The 24,009-nt window shown below is 43.9% G+C and overlaps 1 protein-coding gene across 4 annotated transcripts in view; it reads left to right on the top strand.

Moving 5' to 3' along the window:
• EPHA5 (EPH receptor A5) overlaps nucleotides 1–24,009 on the top strand; it is a gene marked incomplete at both ends in the record, with an annotated part of 198,645 nt that overhangs the window by 93,135 nt on the left and 81,501 nt on the right. For all 4 annotated transcript variants that reach the window (XM_080343307.1, XM_080343308.1, XM_080343310.1 and 1 more), the window contains 2 exons: nucleotides 11,492–11,647; nucleotides 18,194–18,529. In XM_080343307.1, the coding sequence (XP_080199433.1) occupies nucleotides 11,492–11,647; nucleotides 18,194–18,529 (492 nt within the window). The remainder of the gene's footprint in view (nucleotides 1–11,491; nucleotides 11,648–18,193; nucleotides 18,530–24,009) is intronic.

The raw sequence follows: 24,009 nt of genomic DNA, 5'->3' as shown, positions 1-24,009 counted from the left end.
ATGGGTGAAGCGGTGAGCTTGAGATTGTCTTCGAACTGAAATGATTCTATGAGTCTGTATGCCATCATTATTTTCAGTTGTTTCACCTTTGTAGCTCTTACTGTATTTCACTGTAGCCCATCTGCAGGCTTCTAGTCCAAAGTTCTGTGCAGGGGGAGACAACCTGAAGGTTGCTGAACTTGGGCTTCCATAAGCAGAACATCTTCCTACATTACCCTGGAAGAAACAGCTGAATCTCCTTCTGCTTCTTTCCTCAGGCCAGAAAAGGACAGCCTTGGAAAGCAGAACTTCCTGTTTGGATTTCTTCCTAAATCTGATTTTTCATGAGCAAAGGAGAGTTTCCTTTGTCCTTTTTTTCTTTTTTTTTTTTTTTCCTGCCTTTTTCCTGCCTGCCAAAAGTCTTCCCGCACATGAGTGTAGATTAGTCTTGATGCCTTCTCTGGCGCTGCCCTTTTGTCCTCTTTCTACTCTGCCTTCTATTTATATTATTCTTGGCCACCTTTTTGGAAGGAGGTATTGATTAAAGGATGCAGACTGCCTCAGATCCTGCATATCGAGCTGACTTGTTTTTCCCAACTTGCATGGTATGTGAAGAGCATCCATTTTTGCACCGCAGTGCAGCTTTACCCAGATACCTGGTCTCTCCAGCTCGTGGATTTTTTTTTTTTCTTTGCCCTCCCATCCTGCTAAATGGATGTCTTGTCAAATCCTGTTTGTACACACTGACAGCTCTAGAGGTCTTGGAGAAAAAGCCAGATCCCTGCACATACACCCTAACAAATAGAATCAAAATGTCAAGGCACAAGTGAAACATATCACTGTGCTTCGCTGTCTGATCTTGCCAATATCACGTGGATAAATTAAGAGAGGAACACCTGCAGCAAGTAAACCTATTTTTTTTAGTTCTTGTTCCACATACTTATATTTGGTTATGAATATAGGGACTGCTGGGAAGAAAGCTTTCAGTTATTTCCTGGCAGGATGCAATGCCCTCTGTTCTTCATACAGAAAGATGACCAGGGCAGTGAAGTCGCTTTCAAACAGCACAGCAATTAATAAAGAAAGAAAAAATAATTTCACAGTGTGTTGTTAAATTAGCAATTCTTCAGAGTGTCTGGAGTTCCTGGCAGAATTAATATGCACTAATAAGCCTTGGGCAACCTTGGTGCATATCATTTACCTGGCAGCTGTAAGAGCAAAATGCAGAGATGAGGAGAGGTCCTCAATTGTAGGGGAAATATTGGAATTATCTGTCTAACAATCATTCAGCAGCCTCCTTCACAGAGATTCAGAAAAGAAACGTTTGAATTTGGATCACATCTCTCGCTATTTCAAGACAAAAGTAGCAGAAACAGTGGCTGGAAAATGATGTGTTAAATAACATGGGGGGAAGAAATAGGCAGGGAGCAACATACATTTGAGCAGGGAAGAGAAAGTATACAGTAAGATCACAATAATTTTTCCTTGTGTTAAAGGGGGATGTTTTATAGCAGCTTTCTGCAAATTGAATGCATCTACATACATAATGTAGCAACATATTTAATTGCAGCTATTTATTTTTAAATTTGGCTGGATGACAGGAGAATTTCTGTGCAGAATAATGAACCCTGTGGTTTTTTTCCACTTGTTCAACTTATTTAAAAAAAAAATTGTGAATGGTATTTGGGCTAAGTGTCAGAGCCTCAGGAGCATCTCTGGTGCATCTGAAAAGAAACCATAAACATCCAGAAGTGCATCCACATGGAATCTCTGCTGGATATTGGGGAGGCGAAGAAATGACAGGGAAAAGAAAATATTACTGGTCCCAACTTAAATCAGGAAACTCCCATTTGGTCTTTGGGTGCGTAGAATAAATGCTGAGCTCTTTACACTTGCCCTCTGCTGGATGAGCTCTTGGTATTTTGAGTTTTTCAGGCTTTCTCCTCAAAAAGGCTAGAGACCTCTTTTCTCTCTCCCTTTTTTTTTTTTATTTTTTCTTTATGACAAGACTGATTATTCAGATTCTCCTGAAGTCTCTACATTTTGGAGCTGCTGAGAAAGACCACCCTCACCTGCTGGGTATCACAGGATTAGATACCACAACATTTTGCAAAGCCTTGAAAAAAAAATAAGGTGGGGAAGGGGAGCTGTGGCGTGGGAACTGTTGGGGACAGTCATGTATGAGACTTAAAATGATCGGTTTGCGGTCATTTCTTGCAAGGCGGAGGTGTGCCAAACCCAGGGTGCAATGCCCTTGTACCCGCGCTGGCTGTTCCACCTTTCTCCCCTCTTGTTGTCTTCCAGTCTTCCTGTGAACAGATCAGATGTGAATTGTTTCTGTACAGCTAAAGTGTTGGGGTTTTGTCACTAACCCATCTTAGGAAGGCTGTTTATGTTGGTAGCAGTACAAGAGTGCAGCAAAAATTAGAAAGCTAGTGTTGGGTTCCCAGGGCAAACAGGCTTGTGTAAGCAGGGCTTATTTCTCTGGTTGTAGCTGGAGGGCCAGCTGAGCTACATGTGAGCAATGGTATCCCCTTATAATAGTTTGAGAATAGTTCTCCATAAGTGACGCACTGGCAGCTCAAAACCTTAAATAAAAAGCCTGTGAGAATGGCCAGCATTGCTGCTGCAAACTGTGTTCCAGGCTAGTACTATATGGTATGTTGTAGTCTGGTGAGGGAAATGGATTTGGCAAGGAGAGGGTTGTGGTGAGGCTTCATCTAGCAAGAAGGAAGGTAATGTTTGCTTGGCTTTACATTTTTTTCACATCAGAATTTCTGGAGCAGTCGTATGTGTCAGAGAGCTGAGTTTTAGGCAAGAAAAAAGCCTGTGAAAAGAGGTAGTGGACAGGGGTGCTGGCAGGACATCTGTGTCCCAAGAGTGGAATGCTTTTATGTAGATGCTTTTGTCTTAGAAAAGAATTGTTTCTAGTCTCACAAAGAAAATACCTTCTTGGAATATAACTACTTTTGTTTTGTTTTTCTTGTGGTTTTGGTATTTTTGTGCCTGGTCTGGATTTACAACAGTCCTAGGTAGTTCATGGCAAGGACAGTCCAATTCTAGCATCTATAACCCACTCCAAAACCAGGAGGTTTAAAGCATTGGGTTGTGTTGCTTTATCTTGGGTTTCAACATGTTTGTTCGTATGCAGCAAGTTTTCCTCCAGAAATGGAAGAGATTTTAGCAAAATAAGAAATTCTCTTGTCGGTTGCAGGATTTAATCTCAAAGAAATACTCTAAATATTGTCAGGCTAACATGGGAAGAGTCACCAGTGCCCCAGATTGCCCTTCACAGACCTTGTTCCTAAAGAGGAGCTGTTATATTTTTCAGAGTATTAATACTTGTCCTGTCCTCCTTGCACACATCGTTTGATTTGTTGTCTCCTAAGCAAAGCCTGAAGCATCTTGTAGTATTGCATATCAGGGCAGAACTTCCTTCATGAGACCTACATCTGTAACTCCATCTGCATTTCCTTCTACATACCTCTATATTGCCTATATCTTAAAATTGGGGAGGGCAGGAGAGAAAACAAACAAAACAACAAAAAAACCACACACACACAAACCTGCACACCACCCTGCACAAAAAGCCACCACTTTCCAGGAGTCACTTTTGTGTGCATAAACTCATTTAGCCTACTTACTCTAGGTGACTCTGGATAAATCCTTCCCTTCTTTTTTCTTTTCTTTTTTTTTATCTTTTTTTTTTCTTTTTTTTTTTTTTTGTCAGGACTATAAAAGATCCATTGCCTTCTGATGGAATTTGAATAGATGTGTCTGGAGTGACATATGTTCAGCTATAAATTAGAGAGGAACAATTTTAAAATAAATTGTCTGCAGACAGTCCTAGCAAATTTACCTCCTGAGACAGATGATCATAAAGCTTGAAGCAAACAAACAAACCCCTTAAACATTTGAGGCAGGGTTTGAAAGGATCCTGGTGTGTAGGTGTTAGCATCCCTGGAGACTGGTGATATGCTGCTTATTTTGGACCAAATGAAGTCAGTGGAAGAAATGGTGGGTTTATACCACCTAGAAATCTTGTCTACGCAAATGAAGAGCCAACCAGAAGGAAATATCCTAAACATTTTTACTTCTCTTTGCTGGCTATGTATGTACAATCTATTAGTTCAGGCTAAAACCATGAAAGGTTGGTAAACACACGTGACATAGGTCATCAAAATAAATCCTCCCAAATGTCATATTTCTTAACCACAATGGGTTACAATTGTCTGAACCACAGCATAATTAGAGAATCTTTCTTTGCTGGCAGGGCTCCAGATCCCTATGGCAGACTGAATCAGAAGACTAAAACCCTTTTATTGTAGTATTGTGCCAGCAAACACATGGCTTTGAAGAACCCTGTTTTTCAGATTTTACTTCCTGGTCTTTGCACTACTGTCAGTAATATGTGGACTCGCATGGGGGGGGTTTCAGCTGCATCAGTTTTGGATTTGAGCCTGTCCCCCTGTTCCCATGAGGGATGCTGCTGGTTATTGCTATTCAGTCAATGCTCCTTTCAAACTCGAGGGAGTTCTGTGCCTTGTCCATCAATCCTCCTCTTGCCTGGTGCAGCTTGAATGTTTAAGTTACCATTCATATAACAAAGGACAAGCTAGGGTGCATGTGTTGGCATACAGAAACCCCCAAAACACACTCCTATGCCTCTTGGATTATGCACAGAGCCAGGCATCTTGAGTTATGTTTACAAGCATGCAGAAACAAATGTCTTTCTGTATCTTAAATTGTATTTTTCCCTTAGGTGCAGCATTGTAAATCATCACTTCTGTTTAAAGGAGTAAAATTATTTCGATTTGTCTCTATTAAAAAAAAAAAAGATAGTGATTTAAACATAATTTAAGTGTATCTTTGTCCCATACCTCAGAGAACAAAGAAAAGATATACAGATATATTTGTATAGATACAAAGATTTACAAAGAGAGATATTTTATAGCTCTAATAGGCAGAGAGGCTTTAGCAACAGGAAGTGGAGTACCTGTTTTTGTCATAAGCCAAACAGTCAGGGCTCAGCGAGACCAACCATGTAACCAGAGAGCAGGGAGGACCGCAAGTGCCACGTGGGCTGGTCACTGAAATTCTGATTTTGTTAGTAAATGGCACTTCAGCCCAAAGAGTGTTTTCTCTAGGAACATACCAGTTTCTTCCAGTTTTTTCTGTTTGTTTGTGATGGGAAAATTTGGGGAAAACATAAAAACAAACAAAAACACAACAAAAAACCACAACCAAAACAAAAAAAACCCCGCACCAAATCACACTCAGCCTAGCCCTGCATCTGGTGGGAGCGTGCTTGCATGGTGCTGAATGCTTCTTAAAAATCTTTTCTTTCCCCAAAGAGCATTTATTTTCTATAGCTTACTTCCTTCCTGCAAAATCAAACCCAAACGATAGCTCTGGTTTGCATATATGCCAGGATAAATTTCCTTTCCTGCTCCTCCATCACACTGCTGAGAGTTTAGGCTTGACTCAGGTTTTGCCTCACTGATCCCTTCAAAATCTTCTCTAGAGCAAACTCGGGATGTGCAGAAATATAGCCCATTAAGATCTTAATGTAATCACGAGCATTTTCAAATGTATTGTCTTCAGGGTATTTTTATGGCTTGCAAATACAGATGACTCGGGAATCTGATGAATTTTTCAGAGCAATGTCATGTGATGAAGTTATATACTGTTTAGAAGAAAAACATTAATGTCATTAATGACAGTTAATTCTTGGTTTTCCAGCAACTACGGTCATGTCATAAATTTCTGTGTGACAATTTAGTGACTCACATGGTAGAAGAAGCGGTATTTCAAGGGGGGGAACTGAAAGTCCTAATTTATATATATCCTAGTTTTCAAGGTTGCGTTGGTATTCAAAGCCAGAGCTGTTTTCAATGCAGAGGTCCTGAGTTAATGTGGGATTGGACAGAACATCAAGAGACACATTGTTTTCTTAGAACACAAAAAAAAAAAAAAAAAAAGCTTAAAAGAGTCTTTCCCACGTGACAGGCATTAATCAACTTATATCCAAGGTAAGGTCCAAGTCTGTTATTTTTCAAGATGTAAAGCCCCTAGATGATGCACTTGTTCAGCACGTTCCATGAACCCCTTGACAAGGACCTTTAGCAGGTTTTTAGCTGCAGCTTTGGGTGCTGAAGTTGCTGAAGGATGCTGCCAGGTCCGCAGGACTCCGGCAAACCAGCAGCTTCGAATTACAGTGTTTCATTAGCGAGTGTTTATTTAATTCCTTTCAAATCCCCAAGTCATGCTATAGGAAGCAACACAGCACTTTTGTGGATAGAGAGGCCAAACCTAAAGGAGAGATAACCGGGGCATTTTACTCATTTTTCTATAGCTTTATAGCTTTGATAGCAATTTCAGCATTGGCCTACAGTTCAAGGAGAACTGTTAGGGCGGGCAGAATTAGCTCCTGGGAGCCTGCTTGTAAATTCTACAGGAGGGTGCTTGAAGGTAGGTTGGTACCGTTGCTGAAAGACCTTTTAGAAGAGCACAGGCATCATCTGTTTATATTGATTGGGAGACATTAAGACAGCCCACTGTGGTTTTTATTTTCTAAGTACAAGTGCGTGTCAGGACCACAAGCCGAGGCTTGGGGTTGCTCAGCAGTTTGATTCGACATTGTAAAGCCCGTATCTCACTAAGCCCTTCCTCTTTAGGCTTTGGACACATCTAAGAGGCAGCAGCCCTGCTCTTCTCAGTGCAAACACTTCAAGGCATGACAGCTCCAGAGACTAGAACAGGGCTTGATTTATTTGTAGCTTGTTTTTCCTCAAATCCTTCAACTCTCAAGGTGTATTCCCTGTGCCGGAGTGATGCACTAATGAAGGCAGAGTTGATGAGCTGCAGAGCTGCTCTACTTTCTGCTGAACACACACAGAGCACATCCTGCTCGTGTTGCAGCCAAGAGCTGGCTCGATGCAGGTTATGGCACTCAGGTCTATCCTTGGGGCCAAGTTTTACGCTGTGACTGCTCCTAAAAGCCATGATAATTTGAGTTGTGTGTCCCTGCCTGAAGAAGTTTGCAGTCCGACACGGCAAGTGGGGCTAAAGAGTGGGGAGAAGAAGCAAAGGAGGTTTGCCGTTTAGGGAGAAAACCTCAGCTTCAACCAGATAACCTGTGTTCTGTCTAGACTAGGCATCCTTATCCTCATTCATTTTTGTTTGATTTCATTCATTACCTTTATTTATGTATTGGCAGCACTGCCTTATGCATTATACTCATGGCTTCTGATTACTGGGGAGACTAATTTGGTGCTCTGCAAGGAACATAGCATAAATCCTGTTTGAGCTTTATTTTCTGGCATATATGAAAGGTCATTTTGCTGATCCTAAGCACTTAAGTACTGTGAGTTTATTCTCCCAGCATCACAGAGTGCAAAGGGAGTAGCAAGTTGAACCTTTCTTATCTCCCTGGGATTTCAAGGCTTATAGGGCTGTGTTTTTTCACTTTCCCCTCTCCAGGGACAAAACCAGAATTCCCACTAACATTAATTGGGTGGTTTTACTGAGGTGGCTGTGGATATGAAGGGCCTCAGAGGTGTTCCTTGCTTCTAGCACTTGTCCCCTGAATCAGTGAGAAGCCCTACACATTGGACACAGCCTTCAGCTGAAGTTCAGGGATGGTTCCAGGAATGCAGCTACAAATCATTTGATGTTAAGGCTTCCAGAAAATAATCTGTCAAGTAGTCGTAGCTGTTTGATGTTATTGGCTTGTTCTGGCTGCTTTCCCCCCCACCCCTCACTGATACTTGATGTCTCTGGTACTGATACAGCACATAACAGTTCAGTATGTCATTTGAATAGGCTAGTTTTCATTGTCAGAGGCTCAGTGACTCCTTCTCCATCCAGCCATGTTTGAAGATCCGGTTTCGAGCACAGCGTGGCTTTTGCAGTCTCCTATCTTGTGAGATACAAAGCTGGTTTCTGATCCGATCACCACACCATCGCTGTCCTGAGAGGCTCTGGCTGTCATCCTTCATCACAGCCATCTCTGAAGCAAGAGGCTGCACTGCCATTAATGCTCTGTGCCTACAAGATTTTGTGTACTACTACAAATAAAAAGAGTGAAATTAATTTGCTAATAATGGATGTGCGACTAACAGAAACACATCCCACTTCTACCTAACACCAGCAGGTTATGGCATATTTGCTGTGTCTAAAAATACTATCTATCTTTTCTTTTTCTAGCAACCAATTTCATTTAAAGACTGTTTTCACACACCAGTGGCTGTTAATCAGTTAAGGAGTTATCAGTTCTAATATTAGAAAGAAAGAAGAAGGTCTCATCAACAGCTTAAAACTCTATTTCATTTCTTTTCAGCTGGCTTCCAGCAGATTATGGGGAGTCTTAGGCTCATATTATTTCTCCTCTTTTTCCCACCCCCTTGAAAAGAGAGATAGTAGTATTAATTGCGTGGCTGTACTGTGCCAACTCTATGTATCCTTTCAAGAACCATTGAATTAAAAATACTGAAATAAAAATATAAGAAGACTAAAATAAGATTTAACTAGAAATTAAACCCCAAACACCCATGTAATTTTAAATAAAATCATGTATACTTCATTACGTGATTTTTTAAGGTTAACTGTCAGAAGCGAAACGGTAAGATAAAGATCAAAATCCGGGGTATGCACTAGTAAGGCATGGGATGTTTGTGGCTGGTTCTGCTCTGAATCCAACTTGCAAAATATCGGTGGTATTGCCATCAAAGGCGGAAAAATCACACGGCTTTTGCCTTTGGCTGTTGATCTCAGCTGAGACTCTGCCCATCCACTTGACATGATACCTGGCGATGTCAGACGTTCCTGAGTCAGCTTTCATCTAACAGCATCTGTTTCATCACAGCATTCCTGTTTGTCAGAGGATTGCACGCCACCACTTGCTGTGGTGATTTTTGCGTGAATTCTTTATTTTCTGTCCTCTCTAATTTTGCATAGCTTATCTCCTGTCCCTCAATTTTTCTTTTCTAATCAGCACAGGAGTATTTAGATATGACAGCATGCTGCTCTGCTGGCTGTTTGTTACAAGGCTTCATGTTGAAATCTTCAGTGTAATCTAATGCTCTTGAATGCTCCTCCTTATACTGTTTGGCCTGACCCATGGGAGCCTTCAGATTATGCAAAAATTGGTCCAGTTCAGTTTCATTTCGCATCCCTCATTAAAACATGAGTTATTGGCATTGTGCAGCTGTTGGCTCTGTACTTATGTATGAAATCAAAACATTCCATTTGGGCTGAGCTACGTATCATACTGTCATTAACAAACCGCACCTCATTGAAAATCTGTCAAGAAAAACTGACTTCTTTTGCTTTTTCTGCTTTGCACGAAATATAAACTCGGTAAACTCTTGTGCCATAATGATTTTCTGTCTGTCTTGATGGGGCATAATGAGATAAATTCAAGTTCTTTTTTGAAGCGTGATTATATCGAGTACACACTTGACATAGGCTGCCCTTGTTATACATTGCACATTTTTGTGCTTTCATTTCCCCATCTTTATTGGTAGTGTGCACAAGCGAGTTTGATTTAGCTTGTGGCAAGTCCAAGAACCACTGAGAATAAATTCTGCCCAAGGTGCGTTCACCAGTTGCAGCATATGGACACGAAGCAGATGGACTGTGTCCTGCAGAGCTCACAGCCTTACGTGTGGAGCACTATTTAGATGGTGGGCAATGTGGGAAATTGCGTTTTTAAAACCTGTAAATCTGTCTAGTTACTAGTTACTCTCTAGTTACTAGTTACTCTCTGTAGGTCGTGTGGGAAGGAAAGGGAGCCCAGGGGAGCGTGCAGGAGGATGTTTGGGTTGGGGAGGTCAGCAGAGATGCAGGGGATGGAGCATCCTCTAGAGCAGGATGGAAAGGCAGCGGATGGGTGATGGAGACCCCACAGCACGTGGTAGGCTGGGGAGCTGCTTCAGGGCTGTGTGGTGCTCGCTGCAAGAGCTTTGTGGTTCAGGCGAGACCAGAGGTAGGGCCAGGATGAGGTCTGCTGGGATGCTCTTGGATCACACCCTTTTGATACACCAGTGGTTGTCATCAGCAAAGATGTACTGGTTGATTTGAGGACTTAGACATTGATGTGCAAGTGTCTCACGTTGATGAAGAACCTAGTGACGTAAAAAGGAACATGTCAAAGGAGTTTATCTGGCAATGCAGGAAGCAGAGCCAGTTTTAGAGCTAGCTGTCCTTGTTGGTCCTTCAGAGGAAAAGGAATCAATAAAATTCTACACTTTACCTATAGTGAAAATTATTTCTGTTGTTGCATCTTAGTTGCGTCTTCTGGCCAAATTTTAATATGTGAACTTCGTGCTGTGATTGTCTGAGACGTTCCTGCTGGGATAGTATTAATGCTTTTGCTGTGAGCTCATTTTCTGTGCAATCCAATTACAATTGGGGAATTCTGAATGCAGATGGAAAGGCTCTGGGATTTCCAGGTAGCTTTTGTAAGGCTGGTAGCAGCCCTGTGCAGTGTTGATATCATACTGGGCAGAAAAAAACTAGTAGCCCTTTGGACCTTGTTTAACATGTCTACATGTCTCTCCTTTTAGAGACGCGCAGCAACAAAGGGCTCTTGACAGGTTTTATCTCTGCTTTGGTTTTCTTCCTTTTGCTAGCAGCAGGTTTATAATTCTGTGGATATGGCTATGACTGCAGGGCCGGTGGTGGGTACATGCAGACCTGTGGCTGAGCGTGTGCATGTGGGTGAAGTGCAAAGCGCTTTGCTTAGTTGAAAGAACACTTCTTCCAGGATATTTATTTCAAAATATTAAAAAAAATAATAATTCCATGCTACCCTTAGCCAGTATATTTGTGAGAACACAAATAGCTCTCATGTAAAGTCTTTGTGCCTCATCATGCATACATATGTGAGCTGGAAGGAATATTTTGTATGGCGAGAGTGCCTGGGTCCAGCTATACCTGGAGCAGTCTGGCTTATGTGGAATGCTTTAAAATTCATCGCAGGTTTTCAGGGGGAGAATACCCTAGGGAAGTAGCCTTATCACGCCATCTTCAAGCTGTTGATCTCAAGATCCCCTCCACTACCACGTTACTATTTGTTTACCAAAACATTGGTTTCTGGCTATAAAACATCTTAAAAAAACCCACGAGATGTATTTTACCTGTCTTTCTAAGACTGCACGGAAACAAACAAACATAATATCTTTTGGGCTCTGCTTTAGAAAACGTCATTACCTCCAACACATTCAACAAGGAAAATTAATACCTAGCAAAGGCAGATGCTAGGGGAAGAAAAATAATAAACAGCTGATCATTCTCTTTTCATGCAAATATTCAAACATGCAGTGTCTGTTGGCGGGGTAGACTGTTTTAAAATATTCAAACCAAATAACTCGTGAGCATTTGTCTGATTTCTAGCTGAAGAAATGTTTTTTGTTTTGGTTCTGGATTTTTTGGTTTTGTTCTTAAAGGAAATGTGAACAGACTTAATTCTATGATGGGAGAGCTTAGCCTGTGGTTCTTCTTTTCACAGTATGCAGACCTGGGTTCTTCAAAGCTTCACCCCACAGTCCATCCTGCAGCAAATGTCCCCCTCACAGCTACACACTTGATGAAGCATCCACATCTTGCCTGTGTGAAGAGCACTATTTTAGGAAGGAATCAGACCCACCTACAATGGCCTGTACAAGTAAGCATGTGCTTATAGGGTTGTTTTTAATCCTTTCAAGCTGCTCCTGTACTGTGACTAGACATTATGATCCTAATTAATGTGCTTTTATAGTCTCTGGGCTGGACGGGTCTTGACACATTTGTAATGTCACTGGTTTTGGCCCCCAGCCACATGAGAACAGAATTTTCAAAGCCTTTTGCTTTTGAGAGCTGATGTTAAACCTAGGAAGCATTTTTGTAACGAACAGATGCTCCACCTCTCACTGTCCACTCATGAATGGACTCAGCACAGTGTTCAGACATCCACATCCATGTGTGTGTGGGCACCAGTGCAGGGCATGAAGAGGAGATGATGAGCAGTGGTAGGCATGGGTAGAGTCTACGTGGTCCTGCTTAGCGTCATAGAAGCGTGGAATAGTTTGGGTTGAAAGGGCCCTTCTAAGCTCATCCAATCCAACCCCTGCCAGGAGCGGGGACATCTTCACCCAGATCAGGTTGCTCAGAGCCCCATCCAACCTGGCCTGGGATGTCTCCAAGAATGGGGAATCCACCACCTCTCTGGACAACCTACCAGTGTCTCACCACCCAGCTCAAAAATCTCTTCCTCATGTCTGGCCTGAATCTACCTTTCTTGACTTTAAAATCATCACCCCTTGTCCCACCGCAACAGGCCCTGCTAAAAAGTCTGTCCCCATCTTTTTTATCAGCCCCTTTTTTAAGCACAGAAAGGCTGCAATAAGGTCTCCCCAGGGCCTTCTCTTCTCCAGGCTGAACAACCTCAACTCTCTCAACTTGTTTTCAGTAGACAAGAAGGGGGAGAGCCCTACCTTTCCAAGCTGCCTGGAGGTGGTTGCTCTTCAGGATAGCCTCAAAACTCCGCAATGGAAATTATTTCTCCAAACCTGCGGTGAAAATACAAAGCTTACCCTCTGGTGTAGGAGGAGGGTAGTATAACAGGAAAATTGGAGTGTAGGGAGTCAAAGGTGGAGTTCGTGGTATCAGAATTCTTAATTTTTCCCTTTTTCTGCCACCTATGAGCTATCCTGTCCACTATACCTTGAAAGTTTCTTGTTCAGTTTATGTTTCAGATACTTAGGAGCTCAACTTGCATGTCCCCAGCTAGTTCCACGAAGTGTAGCACACATGGGCTTTTGCTGTGCCAGGCCTGTTGTGCTCTGACTGTGATTTTGCAGTGTAAAAGTGGTTAAAAAAGACTGAATGGGAGCTGAACTACTCGGGCAGGAGCAGGGAGAGCTTTCAGGGAACTTCACCGATGGAGGAAAATGTCGGTTTATGAGTCCGTACATGCTCATAGCCCCTGGGCAGTGGTGCAGAGGTGACTTCTATCCTGTTCCCTTGCACCATGCGGGCATGGTAGTGGCTTTTTGTGCCTTCATCCCAGTCAATACAGAAGTCCTTCCGACCTTCCCAAGTTTTCACTTCTAAAAGAGAAGGAAAAAGCCTGTTCCTGGGGGAGAGACGCTCCCACAAAGGAAACTGCCCTTAGCAAGTCTCTGCTTACCTGCAGGAGGCACTCAGAGCAGAATCAAGGCCCTCAAACTCTGTGTTTGCTTTTCACCCCTCTTAGGAGGTGTGCTGCAGCTGAGGAGAAGACAGCCTTAGGCAGTGTGGCAGGAGCTGCTGCTGTAGGATCAAAGTAGTCTGGGGTGGTGAATCATTCAAGTGCTTCTCAGGTTACTGAATAGATAGCCTATGTCTTTGAGTGATAGCTGGGGTGAGTTACAGCATGCAAAACTTTGATACTGGGATTTCTTGATGTCCCTTTTGCCCCTTGGCATGACTTAAAAAACATAGGTAAATGGAAGATTATGAAGTCCAGTGTGGTATTGGGAAGTGGGAAGGGAGGAGTACTCTGAGCTCTGGACATGCAGATAAAATCAGCTTTTCTGTGCAGGCAGAATCACAGCCAAGGGCTGAGGAAGTGTTATGTTAGGCTGCCAGTGTTCACGGTGACTCCTGCCCACCATTGTCCCCTCTTGGGATGGAGGGGTCCTTATCCAGTCTGTCCTGCAGGGAATAAGCAGAGGGAAGGAGCTGCCATTGTCGAGGAGGAGGTTTATACATTCCTGTGACCTGAACATGGGGCAGGATTTTCAGAGAGGTGTAGGCAAGCTGAGTGACCAGCTCATATTAATAAGAAATGTGAGTGTCCAGCTCCCCCAGGTTTCTGGTGCAATTTGAATCCTATAGGTAAAGACTGTAATTTCTGATCCTGCAAATACCACAGGGTTCTCTTTTTATATTTGCTTGGTTGTTGGTTTTTTTTTTTTAAATATTTGGGAGTTTTAATGTTGGGATGGTTTTGGTTTGGGTTTTTTGTTTTGAAAGCTTACTATAAGCTCAATTAAGGTATGGGCCATGGCTCATGAAGCTGTGTTAGGACATGGCTTGGCAGGATGCCGAGTGCTTCTGGGGCAGCTGAGAGGTTTAATGCTGACCCAGGTACTGCAAAGTATCTATCACCCACTGCAAACCTGTGTAGTGGTTGTGGATATTGCAGCATCTCTGCTGACATTCACATTTTCTACCCCAAAAGCGAAGTGGATCATCTGAGCTGTCTCCACGTGCTCCAGTCACCCTCGCTTGCCCTATGCATCCTTTCCTGGGATTTTGTCCTAATCCAGCTATATTTGTGCTGAAGGTGATGAGGAGGGCCTGTTGCTATCCCAGCTCAGCTGCAGGGGCAGGAAGTTTTGACAGGGACAGTAAAGAGTAGGTAGCGATGCCAGTGCTTTAAACCAGTCCAATTTGACGTGGAAGTGACCATCTCGTCATGAACTGAAATACAAGTGAAACAAGCTTGAGTCATGACCAGTGGGAAAATATGGCAATTTTTTATGAATGCTTTTATTATTTACTACTGCAGGAGTTAATAATTCATAATGATTCATAGGATTCCCTCAACTTGAAATCTAGTTAATTTTAGAGTATACATCAATGTCTGTTTTCAGCTCTATACCTGTAAAGTTCCCTTGCTAGTTGGTATAGCTATACAATCACATTTTCCTAATTTAAGGTGAATGCTTTTCAGTCTCAAGCTGCATGAGTCTCCCCACCACTACCAGTATCACTAAGGAAAACTAACTGCTACATCATTGGCAACTACTCAGATAAGTCCAGCATGGGGGTAGAAAAAGGCTTTTTTTCCCATTTCCTTAAGCATGTTCTATAAAATTAATAGTGCTGTGATGCAGTCTGAAGTAGTTATTACTCTCATATAAAAACATGTTTGGTCCTGATGGATGTTTGAGAATTTTCTTAATATTATTACGTACCTTCAAGGAAGTAATTGTGCTTTATTTCTTCTTAGCTAAGTAATCTTAGCTTCAGTTCCTTGCACAACATCTGTTTAAAATGAAAACTTGAAGCTGCACCCTTTTTTTCCCCCTCCCATCTTTGAAAAGTAACCCTATTGCTGTTCAGAGCATACTGGGGAAATACTTTCTAATAATAGGACACATGAGACACACTGAAGGTTTTATAGTATTTAGTGTAATATTCTATTCTCAAAAAGTTTACAGTCAACTTTATTTTGAGTGTATACATACATATATTGGTATATCAAGGATAATTTCTCTCTCTGGTTATATTTTTAAAATGTGTGCATCAGCAAACAACAGGTTTGCTTTCCATTAAGAAAAATACCAGTATCACTGTCTTCAGAAGGTATTTGCCTCTGGTCAATAAACTGTGATGTGAAAAGGGTGAATCTTAACTGCCTGCCTTGGGGTATAATGTAGCAAATAAAAAAAAAAAAAAGTCAACTAATATCTTTGTCCTTCACAAAGAGAGGTTGGAAATGAAAACAGACCTTAACAGACCTGGGGCCCCCTTCTTCAGAAGGTAAAACATGGGTTTGTTCTCCCAGCTGTGATCTGTCTAAGTTTCTACACCAGTGTGGTTTCAGGATTCTTCAAGTAGATCTTGTTGGATATCTACCGACTACTAAAGATCTCAAAGCCCCTTTGAGAATGCTAATTATATAGGTTATGAAGTCCCACCAGCTTCAAATCACTTCCACTGAAGTTGACGTTTTGAAGCCTTCAAGAAGAGCAGCTGACTCTTCTATACAAAGCAAGTAAAAACCTCTGGTGACTTTACAAAAGTAATGATTTATTCCCTGTTAAAGACACATTGTCCAATAAGTGTTTTTTGTGTCCGAGTTCTTTTTTTTTTTTTTTGAGCCCGAGTAGCAGTAAGACAACATTCATCCAGTGGAAGGAAAAAAAAAGGCAATTTAACCGGTAAAAAAAATATATTAAATAACTCTGAGAGCAAGATCTGTAACTCCATACAGCTCTGGTAATAAGTTTCATAGTTTCCTGGGCTGAAAATAGTCCTGACTTGGAATGTACCATGGTGTCATTAACCAAATAGCACTATGTCCCCACAGCACAGGGTGCAAGCGGCTTGCTCCGCTGTTCATAGGGATCTGAAGTGATAGTAGAACAAAAAAAAGCTGATCTGCTGTTTCCTAAACTAACTCAGCTTTTGTCTTCTCCCTCCACTTCCCCCTGAAGAAAAAAAATGGTATCAGGATTATTTCTTTCCCTCTGGCAGCAAGTTTCTCATTGAATCAGAACAGCTTGAGATGGAATCATGACAGTGGTTTATCAGAGTTATCAATTTTATAGACTTTAAAAAAGGATTAGGAAAGGGAAACGGGAAAATGCTTCTGGTTTATAAGGTAATTTCATTTTTGTAACATTGTTGGTTTTAAATAATGCATCGAGTTTAATTATCACAACAAAATGAGAAGATGACACCCTAAGGTAGGCTGTTAAATTCATATGGATTTCTAGCCCTTGAAGGTCCTTGTTGGGCCATTTTCAAGGAGCTGCTGATGGGTTTTGACAGCTTCATTCAAACACTCTTCTGCCTCCCTTGGAGAAATCCCAACCTTTGCTGTATGGCTTCTGGTGATGCCGTGACTAAAATCTGTCCCAGCTCACTTAGATAGATTTCCCCTTTCTTCCTTGTTCATTAGCATTCCCTGAGTATATGGCTCATGGATCTCTTGCATGAAATTCCTGCTTGTCCTTCCACATCATCTGCGGGTTGTATCTGCCAGTTGCCCTTCATCTCCAATACAAGCTTGTTCAAAAGCTTGTAGCACCTACTGGTCCTGAAGGTGTCTCTAGGTGGGCTTTGCTCTTCCGACCATGGCCTCTTCCCAGCAGGACAAAGGAAAACAGAATCATAGAATCGTGGAATAGTTTGGGTTGGAAGGCACCTTCAAAGCTCATCTAGTGCAACCCCTGCCATGAGCAGGGACATCTTCACCCAGATCAGGTTGCTCAAAGCCCTGTCCAGCCTGGCCTGGGATGTCTCCAGGGATGGGGCATCCAGCACCCCTCTGGGCAACCTGGGCCAGTGTCTCACCACTCTCAGGGTAAAAAATTTCTTCCACATGTCCAACCTGTATCTTTCCTTCCTTGAATTTAAAACCGTCACCCCTTGTCCTATCACAGCAGGTCCTGCTAAAAAGTCTGTCCCCATCTTTCTTATTGGCCCCTTTTAAGTACGGCAAGGCCACAGTACGGTCTCACCCGAGCCTTCTCTTCTCCAGACTGAACACCCCCAACTCTCTCAGCCTGTCCTCACAGCAGAGCTGTTCCAGCCCTTGGATCATTTCTGTGGCTCCTCTGGCCCTTCTCCAACCGGTCCATGTCTGTCCTGTGCTGAGTACCCCAAAGCTGGATGTAGCACTACAGGGGGTCTCACCAAAGCAGAGCAGACCGCATTTTGCAGGAGCTCTGGTAACTCTGCGGCAGCTGTCCCTCCTCAGATTGCCTTGCCAGCACCATGCTAGCATCCTGAGTGGGGAGGCTTGGCAAAAGGAGCAAACATGATGTGGCTAACCAACGGTGCTGGAGCTTTGCAGGGACCAAGGAGGCTGTTGTTGAGTAGCCTGATCCAACCGTGTTTCCAGTGGCCTGTGTAGATCACCATCTGTTTTGGCCTGCACCAGGTGTCTTGCTTAGGTGTCATTTGGATCCCTGAGCTCAGGTTTCCCTCTTGCCAAATAGTTCATGGGGATGGGTGGGTGCGTGCAGAGGGAAGATTCAGCATCTGAATTGAGTTCCTAAGTAGCGCAAATACCCCACTGTGTGTCTTTTTTTAGGACCTTGGGCTAGTAATGTAAGGGCAGCGGGGTGAGGGGGGAGAATCTTGCCCCTGGTTGGGCCAGCAGCAACTTGGGCAGAGCAAAGATTTGCAGCTCCCTTCACCAGGAGAGCAAGCAGAGCAGCAGAGGTGGTTCCACAGGGTAGGATGTGCTTTACCTGCGTTTTTTGAGCCAGCCCCTTGTCTTGTCCTCCAATGCAGGTGGCTGCAACCCAGCACAGAACCCTTGAGATGCAGTGGGAGTGCTCAGAAGAAATCCCCATTTTCCTAGTTCTTCGGGTGCTGCTGTAAATTGTCCCTGTGTGCTTTTTTGACAACATGAGCAACGGAGCATCTCTTTTCAGCCTAGAGAGTAGTAGAGAGCAGGATGACTGATAATAGTGTTTTTACCATGTGTTTTTCTCACTTTACAAACCAGGACCACCCTCTGCTCCTCGGAGTGCCATCTCAAATGTTAACGAGACTAGTGTCTTTCTGGAATGGATTCCCCCTGCTGATACTGGTGGAAGGAAAGATGTGTCTTATTATATTGCATGCAAGAAGTGCAACTCACACTCAGGTCTATGTGAGGCGTGTGGTGGTCATGTCAGGTACCTCCCCCAGCAAACCGGCCTGAAAAACACCTCTGTCATGATGGTGGATCTGCTTGCTCATACAAACTATACCTTTGAAATTGAGGCAGTGAACGGAGTGTCCGACCAGAACCCTGGAGCTCGTCAGTTTGTGTCTGTAAATGTAACCACAAACCAGGCAGGTAAGTAGATCTTCAACCCAGGGAAATGTCTGGGGTGGGAGCCTGAGCCAGTCAGACCTCCCTTTGGAAGGGGTGGAAGTCCCCAGTGTGGAGGGCTGGACTGTGGCCTCTTCAACTATGTGTGGAGGGGGTGGTTTAGTCTCTCAGGTTATAATTACTGCAGTCTTCAACATGTTTCCTTCCAGCAGGACACACTTTTAGGATTTGTGGCTTTTTCCTTTTGCACCAAGCTTCTTGAAGATCCCTCTACTTCTTTGCATTTCAGTGTATCCACTCACTAAACCAAAAAGAAAACAGTTGCATCTCCTATTCGGAAAGGGAAATTCCTAAGAGTTCATTTTGATTCTAAATGCCAGTGGTTAAAATGTCCTAACTTTGCAAAACAGCCTAAGAAAATTGTTTTGAGTGACTTTTGGAAATTTAATCACTCTTTGCACTGTGATGTTAAGGTGACTGAACTCAGGCTGGTGAGGCGCAGAATGTGGTCACTGCATTTCCAACAAGGCAGACTGAGACATCACTGCCTACTGTGTCCTTCTTGGGTTTGTGCTGTACAGGCAGAGATCATGTAGACTGGTTTATTTGTTTGTCGGGCACTCAGACCTGCCTTTTCCCAGCAGCTGAAAGGAACTGTCACCTTGGGGGCAAACGGCTGGGGCACAGGCACCAGGCAGGCTTGGATGCAGGCAGGGATTTGCTGTTGTCACACCACCTCCCATGAACATCAACACATCAGGCACATCACACAGCTCCTGTAAGCTCTGGAGATGGTCTTCTCTTGTCCTTCATGGCTTAGGATCTCTCCCTTTGCCTACCTGGCTCACTTTCTGGCATTTAATTCAAGGCTCTGCAGTGGCACTTGTCCACTGCAGAGCCATTCTAGGGATGTGAACTGGTAGTGTTTGGATCCGTGAGGTCTCTGCTGCCAGGTCACCAGAGCCACCCCTTGCCTCCTCCTTACAGACAAGACTTAGCTAGGAAAGCCCATACAATGTGCAGCATTAAGAGCTGGTTGGAGATTGGCAGATCCTGGTGGTGGAGCAGAAAAGCACTCACTGGAGCAGGGCTGCCTTTCATCCCTGCCACCTAGGTGTATGTGCATGAGCTTGGCAGCCGTTAGCAAGGGGGCAATTGCATCCTGCTTCATCACATACCTGTCCTGGTGACTGAGTCGTTGAAACGTTGGACAAATTGTTTGGTTATGTCTCAAGGAGAGGTGATGGATGTGATAGGAAATTTTCTGGGGGAGCATCAGCAGATGACAGTATGAGACCTATTGAAGGCACCTGTGTAGTATACATCAGTGGGTGTCATGGTCCTAATGCTATTTACTGTTTTGCCATTGTGAAGGCTGCTGCCAATAACTCTGTTCTTGGAAGAAGTGTATTTTCCTGTTTGTGGGTTTGCATTGGCTTTTCCCTGATACGTGGAATTAAATCCATGTCAATGTAGCTGCAAGAGAGAAGGCGATACATTGCTGATCAGTGCAGACCGTGGGGAAATGGTCCTGGCTTGCAAGCTGTGTCCCAAACTCCCCATAGCTGCAGCAGGATTTATCCGTGTAGCTGACTGAGTGTGCATCAAGCAAAGAACAACCCTCTTGCACAGTTATCACCTCTAGCTTTATACTGAAAGGTCTGTTACAGGAAACGATAGACCTGTGGGTTTCATGTGGTGAACGTGGCTCATGCTGAGGATAAGTGGGTAAGTTTAGCATCTGGTTCAATGCAGTGGAATTGCAATCAAGGGAGATGCTGATAGATCAAACCATGAGCATTTAGCTTGCTGTTTGGTGTTGAAATTACATCTGTATGCTTGTGTGTTTGATTCACCAGGAGGTGAACCCAACCTCTGTCCAAGGCAAGGAGTGGTGACTGTATTTTGTTGTCTCCATGGCTGGTCCCACCACTCGTTCAGGAGGAGAACCACGCCTGCCTGCTTGAGCTGTGGCATCAAACGTGCTTCCAGTAACATCCTCTTTCAGCACTCCCAGGATGATCATTCATTTGTCCATGCCAGAAATAAGGCAGCCTCGGAGAGGGACTTTGCAAATCTGCCAAGCATAGAAACTGGGTATCTGTTTTCTTTAGGTGCCTCTGAAAAATGCCCTTTGAGGCTAGTAATGGAGGTATGCAGGTGAAGTGGTGCATGCCTGGCCATGCCCAACAATGCTGAACATCTCTGAAAAAGCTGTTTCTTCAACTATCCTCTCTTAAATAAGAGCAGGTAGGGCACATGAGGCTTCAGAGGGTCTCATCCCACTCATCTCCCCCTGAAACCAGCACAAAGAGATGCAGCCCTGGGACCTCATCCTTTCCCTCACACAGGTTTTCTACTAGTATGATTATATTTTCATGAAGGTTGGTGTAATGAGGTGGGATCACTAAGGGCAGTGATACGAGCCCAACTGTAGTAGTAGGAGAAATCCTGCTACAAGAACTGCTGGCTGCGGAAAATGGAAAAGTTTCATGCTGTGGGATAGATCTGGCTGCTGGAGTCCTGCTGGTAGGTATTCACTAACCCAGCACCTCAGAAAAATACCAGGCTCTGTTTTGTTGGTTTGGCTTTTGTCTGTCCCAAAAAGACAGTGAGAAATTCAGGACTGCAGAGAATGCTAGCCACGCTACCGCTTCTGTTCATGGCAGTTTTTGGCAGCAGAAGCTGCCTCTGCTTTGGGTTCTTGAAGGAATTGCTTCCTGAAAAAAAACCACAACTGTTTTTCTCCAAAACAACTCATTCCCCTTCCTCTCTCCCCAATTTAAAATAATGAGAAAAGGAATTGGCACCGACAATCGGTCCGGTGTTTTCAGACTGATGTAATTTTCCTCTGAACCTTTGAAATCAAGTCAGGAAATGCAGCAAGGAAACAGTTTTATGCACAAGAGGAAGCAGATCAGCTCCGCTCAGCTGGTGACCCATGCTGCCGCTTCCCCAGTCCCCGAGGACCTGATGGTACTTGGAATGGGACCGGTCCATGCAGGACACAGTGGCCTTAGACTCCAGATACAGGACTAGTTCCCCTATCGTATCCTGGGAGCCTCTTGCAATCTGCAAGCCTCTGGAATTTTGCTCACCCTATCTAGCAAAGGGCGAGCAATGCCACCAGCCAGGGAAGGTGAAATCTGCTCTGGCCTCCATTGTGACTAGCCTGGAGCTGCTGCAGGCAAGCAGTGGGTGTTATTCCCTTTGTAGGCATGTGGGTTGGCCAGAGCATGGTTTTACCCCATGGGACAGCTGTAAAATGTGAACCCAAGGGACTTCCCAGCACAGGTGGCAGGGAGCCATCAGGAATGCACTCTCACAGCGCATTGAAATAGTGCCTTGTGCACATGGGCTGGAGACTGGTGAATAGTTCATGACTGGCAATGACATGATTGAGTTAGCCATCCTTTTCTTGTTCTCATTTTTGTATTTTTATTTTTGACACTGCCACCTAATGCCCCTTTTTAGACCACTGCCAGAGCGCACTCTGTGTGTGCCCCTAATATTGAAGTTTATTTTTCAAGTGACAACTGCACGACTTTTTTTTTTTCTCAGTGATTTCATCAAGCTGGATGATTAAGTAATGCTGTCATTCTAGACAGAGATGTGCGTCTCCCTGGAGGTCTTTCAGCTTATCTGCCCTGTATACAGAAAGCACCTACCATGATGTCTTGGTCAGAGATGTGTGTCTCATAACAGGCCTGTAGGAAGCAAGTGGTTATGATTCATAGTTGCCTGCTCACCTGTTGTACTGTCATAGGAGGACACTGGGAAGACACATGGTTTCTAGGCTTAAAACCTGTGAATAGTAATCACTTTAAACTAGCCTAAACAGCCAAATGATTTTCTTTGCTTTTCGTTTCCATCATCTCCCATGCTGGGCATGGCTTCAGGCATGGTGCTGGCGGGATGTAGGGGGTGAGACCAAGCCGGTTCTCCTGCTGGCATCCCAAATGCCATGAACTCCCTTTAAAAGACCTTCTCTGCGTGTGTTTTCAGATAAGCCCTCTGCTTATTTTCTGTTTGAAAAGTCAGAAGCCAACATTCAGTCCCCTTCTGCGACCCACAGGATATTTTCTTTCAGCCATTTTGGGGGAGACAGATAAGAAAGATCTGAACATGCTAACAGAGGAGGCGTTAAAATGTGTCTAATGCCTCAAGGAATCTGCATGCGTGAGGTCAGACCAGAGATACAAGTTGCACCCTGTGGTGCACGGATGCTATTTAAGCAAAAGTGTTGAAAGACAAGCCCTGGTAGCTCAGACTGCTGCCTGGGAGGCAGGGTCAGGTTCTTACTTGACCAAGCAACCACCAGATGCTTGGAGCAGCTGGAAAACCCATGGAGCAGGGAGGCATGCTGATAGCCGTGATCCTTGCTCCTATTGTGCAGGTTGTGATGTTGTGCTTGAAGGGAGCAGGGGAGAAAATGTTTTCCTTAGCACTCGGGATATACCAGTCTTTGAAAAGCAGCCAAGGGTGGTCTGGAAAAGGAGACGTGCAATGTAGAGCTTGTTGCAATCGTAGGTCAGCGGCTGCGTGCTCTTGAACCCAATAGACTGCAGCGCTGTTCAGCCTGTGAAGGATACACAGAATCGTAGAATCATTCTGGTTGGAAGAGACCCTTAGGATCATCAAATTCAACCATAACCTGATTCTGATACTAACCCATGTCCTGAAGAACCTCATCTCGGCATCTGTTCAACCCTTCCAGGGATGGTGACTCCACCACTGCCCTGTGCAGCCTGTTCCACTGCTTCACAGCCCTTTCCTGGAAGAAATTTTTCCTCATATCCAATCTGAACCTTCTCTGGCACAACTTGAGGCCATTTCATCTCATCCTAAACATTAGAAAATGAGGAGAGAAGAAGGCTGTGCTGAGAAGCAGTTTCCAAGGTCACTTGTGGGAATGGTCCACTTCAAGTCATGCCAGGTTCGAGGTCTGGTTCTTGCAGCTTTCAAGTCTCACAGTGTTGTTTGCTTTGGCTTGGGGAGGAAGGCAGCTTGCTTGTTTTCTTTAGGAATAGCAATAAAAAATTTCCAAGAGGATGCTCCAGTAGCTGTAGCATCTTGCATGCACCTTGCATGAGAAGCAAGGCTGGTTTTGCAGCTCTACTTTTCAACGAGAACTGCCTACCTAGGGCCTGCAAAAGCTTAAACAGATGCTTATTTTGGGGAAACCCCCTTTCTGCAGCCAGAGTGGTGAGCAGGGCCTGTAAACATCCATTGTAACAAACTTGATCAACTGAGCTGCATCATCTTCCTGGCCATGGGAAGTTGTGTGTACCACAGACAGGTACGAACATCGGTGCTTCCAACCTCCAGGGACATCCGTTTTGTGCTTTACAGCCCTTAATGGATTTTTCTCCCATGAATTTGTCTAATCATTTTATGAACTCCTAGAAAATCTTAGCAGCTGCAGGCAATCCTACATGAATTGAGTATGTCTGATAGCTTAAACTGTGCTTTAGATTCACATTGGTCAGAGAGGTTAGTGGCAT

This window comes from Nesoenas mayeri, assembly GCF_963082525.1.
Source record: "Nesoenas mayeri genome assembly, chromosome: 4".
NCBI classification, from domain to species: domain Eukaryota; kingdom Metazoa; phylum Chordata; class Aves; order Columbiformes; family Columbidae; genus Nesoenas; species Nesoenas mayeri.
This window is presented reverse-complemented; position numbering and strand designations above follow the sequence as displayed.